At 33.6% G+C, this 6,797-nt stretch overlaps 1 protein-coding gene across 1 annotated transcript in view; it reads right to left on the bottom strand.

The window, feature by feature from the left end:
- The window catches only part of LOC106457031 (cytochrome P450 4c3-like), a 39,686-nt gene extending 37,675 nt beyond the window's left edge, over positions 1–2,011 (bottom strand). Inside the window, exon 1 of the mRNA XM_013916414.2 lies at positions 2,002–2,011. Coding sequence (XP_013771868.2) covers positions 2,002–2,011 — 10 coding nt within the window. The remainder of the gene's footprint in view (positions 1–2,001) is intronic.
- Positions 2,012–6,797: the final 4,786 nt, after the last annotated feature.

Below are 6,797 nucleotides of genomic sequence, written 5' to 3'. Positions count from 1 at the left end.
TGCTGTTGCTAAAAATGGATCAAAAGACATTACTTTCACCATATACAATAGATAATGGCTGGAGACGGCTTGAATGGGTAATGAAGAAAAACTTTAATATAACAGCAAATGTACAACGTTGATGATGACAAAACCTTGTCGAAACGTTGTACATTTGCTGTTATATTAAAGTTTTTCTTCATTACCCATTCAAGCCGTCTCCAGCCATTATATACGGAAAAACATTGTCTTCTCGTTACTGAAAAAGCAGTTTGCATGTTTCCAGAATGCTTTAAGATAAAGAACTCTCCAGAAAAGAGAAAGTCAGTGAAGGTCAAGGTATCAAAAGTAAGTCTATATACTGTTTTCAGGCGTGAGATAGTACTCGCCAATGGCAGAACAATAAAAGGGATGTATTATAGGCAGGCAGCTGCTGAAATCGTTCAGATTGACCCACCAAATGCATATTACCAGCGATCAACTGAAGTTCCTAAGCTTTCCTATAAGACTGGTAATGGTTGAAGACTTAGGACTAAAAATATAATGCAGAAAATTCAGTTAGAGAAATAGTATATCCGAAAGATTACACAAAGACGTCATTCTCGAAATGGCATTGCAGAAAGAAATATATGAGAATTTGGATGATGATCTTGCATAATAAAGAAAAGGAAGAGTTAAATAATCTCAGATAAAGTTACTAATACATTGTAAGATAGAAATTCTGCATTTTGATTTTACTGTTACAGCTATAATCAAGATTTCAGAACAAGGAAAGACAGTGCTGTATTATTCAATACTGAACAAACGATAAGAGAACGGTGACTGACCAACCACTGCTAATAGCAGAAATGATCACAATATCCACAACACTGCTGATGTATATAACTTTATTATGCGTATGAATCGAGATATTATACAAAATACGATGGCGAGCCAGATCACCTCAGTGTGTAGAGGTTGATTACAGTCGGGCTTCCATTCTTGTTACGTTGTTGTAATTCAACCAAGAGTACATCTCCAATTACCTTGATCATTCATAGGAAGTGCTAGACAAGGAGTGTGGATGGAGAAAGAAGGGGCTGTTATTTGCATATGCTCTGCACACCTGCTACATAAGATTTCTGGGCATCTTCCCAAGGTGGTTCACGATAAAACAGAATTCAATTATTTAATGTATGTGATTGGTCTTGTGATAAATGTATCAACTCTGGAGGCATTTAATCCAGGATTTTGCTTCCTGATAATCCTTCTGCTTAGTCCAACCACTACAAGTCATCCAGAATACAGCCATGCACAGTCAGAACTAGACATTAATATTGAATTCCAAGTAATCCATTTGGAATATGATTAGCTTCCTGATGATGATGAGTTTGACAATTGAATGCTGAATATGGAACCAAGCAAGTCAACTTAAGAACTAAGTACTACCTCAGCTGATTGTTACTAATGTTACTAGTGAAACCAATGAATTTCACAACCCTACATCACTAAAATACCTTATAACAACACACCTTTCAGTAGCATGTTTGGTCTTACAAGATGATTATAAACATAATATCAATTCACCAGCAGAAAATTAGATGAAAATTCTAAAGAAAGACATTATGTAGGACAAAATAAAAATGGGAAATCTATCAAGAGGCTATGTAGCAATCTCTAAAGACGTATACGTGAATACCGTCAGAAGATGGCCACAGCAACAAAGAAATTACTATCATCTACACATAAGATAAAAAAAAACGTTTTTGACAACCGACAAATGCAATAAGACAAATTAGATCCACTCATAGAACAACTTGTTCAAAGAAAAAATAGAAGTCATTCCACATATCTGGAGAACAATGAGAAAAGTTGTGTACTTTAACCCACCACATGCAATACCAAAGCCTAAAAGAAAACATACCCCTAAGAAAGCTCACGATATAGAAAATTACAATCAACAGGCACTGAGATGGGGAGGACAAGTTTATCTATCTCAATAAGTGGTCTATACCTCCAATACCTGTCCAGCTGACAACTTACTTTTCCGCATTTACTTCTTTGTGCACCAAACATCAAAGCATGGTTTGAAAAACACACAAGTGACACAGAAGTTTATCAGTCCTTTGCATGCTAGCCAATGGAAATAGAGCAGAGAATTGTGGCTTCTGGCGTATTGTATATCTGCTCCGATGAATTCAAACTGGGATTTATTGAGGGAGTTAGGCAGAGTGGTTTGTGGAACACTTTGCTGTGATACGAGAAAGAGTGATCAGAACAACCTGCTTAAAGCGAACATGTCCTCGAAAGGATAAGATATTACCAAACAAGGACATTTTACTTGGGTAGGTTTTTATGTGTTCTTTTATCGATAATTTTCTATCATTTAAGATATAAAACATAAAGTTAAGTTTAAAATGTCACCAGTTTTGCAGATATTTGCATTTCTTGGGTTTTGCTGAAAGTAGCTTTTAACAACTGTTAAGAAAATTAATTGTACGTCGAAAATCACAAGTCATGCAAATTTATATCCCTGAGCAGTAATAGTATCTACTACTATTTTACATACATATAAATCTCTAGCTAGTTTCCTACTGTCCATTTCTATGTGAGAAACATGATTTGTACAAATTGTTCATGCTTGTGTTTGACAGGAAACAGAGCGATGTTCACATTAAATTAGAACTGCAACCACCATTTAACATGACAGTAATATCCATTCAAATGTCTTTATAATGATTTTGTGGCAATAATAGCATCTGATTTCCCTTATTTGTAGTAACAAGAAGGCCAACATTATAGTGACACTGTAGGAGAGTATTTGCCAATGGGAGGAATACAGCAATTGTAAGTGTTCAGCAGGTCTGTTTCTGTTTTGATATGCAATAAACGATTGGGTTTGTTACCTTAATATTTTGAAATACACATCATAAGTTGCAATAGTAATATAATTGCAATAATGTAATATTCTTATAGGTGCTTATAATTATATATACTGTAGCCGTTGGGTATGAACAAATGCTACTTCGTGGCAATCAATTTGAATATGCAAAATGGTTCTTTGAAGTTCGGAAATTTTTACAATACTTGTCACTTGTGCTGATCTTTAGTGTTTCATTTTTTAGTATATAGAGAGAGGACTCGAAGAAACAAATCTCACAGATTCTGGGGACGTCCTGCCAAGAAAGTAAGTACAGAAAAGATATATTTGTGTTTATTCATTAAATTAGTATAAATTTGTGGAGTGATTTGGTGTGAAGGGTTTCTGAAAAAGACATCAATTTCAGTCAATAATTACTATTGGTTGATTAATTTGAAAAAGTGTGCAATTTGTTGTATTTATTGTCTTTAACTGATGTGAACCTATAATAACAATGACAAAATATATATATATAAACTTCAATTACTTTAGTTTTATTTATAATTTGGCCCGGCATGGCCAGGCGGTTAAGGCACTCTACTCGCAATCTGAGGGTCGCGGGTTCGAATCCCTGTCACACCAAATATGCTCGCCTTTTCAGCCGTGGGGGTGTTATAATGTGACGGTCAATCCCACTATTCGTTGGTAAAAGAGTTGGCGTTGGGTGGTGATGACTAGCTGCCTTCCCTCTAGTCTTACACTGCTAAATTAGGGACGGCTAGCACAGATAGCCCTCGTGTAGCTTTGCGCGAAATTCAAAAACAAACAAACAAACTTACATAATAAGTGATATATTTGTTCATGTTGAACAACATCTGATTTTTTATAATTTATGCTTAACTACTCTTTTATTGCTACTTTTGGAATGAAGGCTACGGCTTGTGGTGCAAGTATGGTGGATTGTGCACTCCAAAAATTAAAGCTTTCAAAGAAAATAGCAACGAAAGAAATCTTGAACATGTTGTTTTAGCAAGTTCATGCAGAGAGAACAATGATGGAAGCCTTGAACATGTTGTTTTAGCAATTTCATGCAGAAATAACAATGATGGAAGTCTTAAACATGTCGGTTTAGCAACTTCATGCAGAGAGAACAATGATGGAAGCCTTGAACATGTTGTTTTAGCAATTTCATGCAGAAATAACAATGATGGAAGTCTTAAACATGTCGGTTTAGCAATTTCATGCAGAGAGAACAATGATGGAAACCTTGAACATGTTGTTTTAGCAACTTCATGCAGAGAGAACAATGATGGAAACCTTGAACATGTTGTTTTAGCAATTTCATGCAGAGAGAACAATGATGGAAACCTTGAACATGTTATTTTAGCAATTTCATGCAGAGATAACATTAATGGAAGCCTTCAACATGTTGTTTTAGAAATTTCATGCTGGGAGAAAGTACAAGAAGAAGAAATTAAGACTTCATTATATCTGACATTACTATATTATTTTGTTGATGATATGCAGAGTAATGTGTAAAGTTGTGTAATTCATATGATATAATATATTACTGGATAGCAACAACGTTATCTTATTTTTGAATTTGGAAACTTTTTGTTGTCAGTGTTATTGTTTCGATATTTTCAGATCCTATAATGTCAAGTTAATGAAACGTTTCAATTACTACATTGACAGACTTTTATTTGGCTGTAATAAAAATACACTGGAGGAAAAGCTTTGAAGAATTGAGACAATGTTCTTTTATTTTATTGAATAAAGCAACAGTGTGTCATTTTTCTGTTATTGTTTTGTATATATGCAACAAGATCTTAAACATCAATATTCTTTTATTTATTTTCTTAATAACTTGTATATATTTTTTATGTACCTAAATACGTCACCTGTTTAAAACAAGTCTGTAAAGTAAATACACTGTAAGAAACTGAAAAGCTATACTTGTTTAGCCCAGATGTGTGAAAACACAAACAAACTTGTGTCGGGTTCAATAAAGTGCCTGCTCTATTTCTTTTAACTTATGTGAAGACAACTTTAATGTTCTGTGTGAATGCTCTGGGGTAAGGCTCATAAAACCGTCAGTGCTGTCCAGAATGTCCTGAAAAGAGTTACCACTGACAAGTGCAAATTTTTCAAAATAAAGAAGACCTTGCATATACAGTTGAAATAGCGAATAACTGAGAGTTTAAATTAAAAAGTAAAAATGAACTACAGTATTTTCCATTGTTCTAAAGTTAAAGAATGAAAAAAAGAACCACTTCATATTTTAATTGGTCCCTATTCGTGTTCTCTTATTCAAAAACTGAAAATAAAGATAAAATAACTAGTTTGTTTTTTTGTCTTTCAGAAACTGAACAACGACAAACAAACAGATTCGTTGATCATTTTTCAACTATTGAATGATGAAAACTAGCAAAGAAAAAGTTAGATTTTCGTTATTTAAAAAAACGAACAATGAACATGAATCTCTCTTCAGCTTCCCTTGTTAACAGCGAATCTATGACGTTTGGATTTCAATCTTTGGAGAAAAAACCAGAAAAATATGAAGTGGATCATTTCACATGTGAGATAAAAATAACTTTAGAAAGCGTGGAGAAGAAATAAAAATTGCATTTAAAACTGAATAAAATTGGTAATCCAAGTTGTACGTAATATACATAGTAGGTTATTCTCTTCCATTTGTGAAATATATTAGATATAGCATTTAGTAAGATAGATATAAAGATGAACATAAGTAGTTATAATTTCGAAGAATCTTTTGTAATGTTTTCAAGTTTCTTTTATTTCGTCTTTTCCTCTTATCGTTTCTTGTTGCACGTCGACGTGCTGTGATTCAAGAAGAAAGGTGTGAAATTGACAAGATGTTGTTTGTGAGCTGAAGCACGTACGCTCCCTGTGGACTTGTTTGACTTGTACTAGAAAACTTTAAATAATGTTTTATGCTTTTGATATTTACTGTAAGACTGAAGTATATTAAATCTAAGTGATAGTCAGCCAAGAGTACACCTTTTATTTCACGGTAGCTAATGGGAAGGATGTGTTTAGAGGATTTAAAGGTTGCTTTATATTCAGAGGGATGGTAGATAGTTCATCTTAAAGTTGTATTTCAAAGCTAAGAAATCTACTTCGAGAATTTCAAAATTTTTACAACGAAAATTTCAAACTTCGAACGATAGAGACTGAAGAAAGTTATCCTATGGGTTACCAGGTAAAGCCATTGAAAAATCGACCAGTTTACAAAAGTAAAAAACAACAACAACACATTATTTTATTATAAGCTGCGAATAATGGATGCTGAGGTTAGGTTAGGTTAGACTTAAATATTGAGAGTAAAGGGAAACTAACTGTGAAAAGTAAATCTTGATGTTTCTGCAATGTAACAATTTACAGTTTAATATGTGTGTGTGTGTGTGTAATTTAAATGTGTTTACTTTATGTGTTAGTCATTTATTTGCTATTAGCAATAATCCACGACGACAGCTTAAAATCATAAAGAAAACAGTTGTTTGTACTATTAAAACAGTTGAAGGCTCCTTTGTTGGACCATTGTTGAGATGTGTCATAAATTAGAAAGTAGTGAGAATACGCAACAACATCAAACTATAGTTATGCTTTCTTTCATTGTCTGCTCTGTTTAAATCTCTGAAGTAGTGACATAAACCAATAGCCATTACTGTTTTTTATCGTCTGCTCAGTTTAAATCTCTGAAGTAGTGACATCAACCAGTAGTCATACTGTCTTTTATCGTCTACTCTGTTTAAATCTATGAGGTAGTGACATCAACCAATAGTCATACTGTCTTTTATCGTCTACTCTGTTTAAATCTATGAGGTAGTGACATCAACCAATAGTCATACTGTCTTTTATCGTCTACTCTATGTAAATCTCTGTAGTAGTGACATCAACCAATAGTCATACTGTCTTTTATCGTCTACTCTGTTTAAATCTCTGTAGTAGTGACATC

This window comes from Limulus polyphemus, unplaced genomic scaffold, assembly GCF_000517525.1.
Source record: "Limulus polyphemus unplaced genomic scaffold, Limulus_polyphemus-2.1.2 Scaffold283, whole genome shotgun sequence".
In the NCBI taxonomy this organism is placed as follows: Eukaryota; Metazoa; Arthropoda; class Merostomata; order Xiphosura; family Limulidae; genus Limulus; species Limulus polyphemus.
The sequence above is the reverse complement of the archived record's forward strand: the minus strand, read 5'-3'. Positions and strand labels throughout refer to the sequence as shown.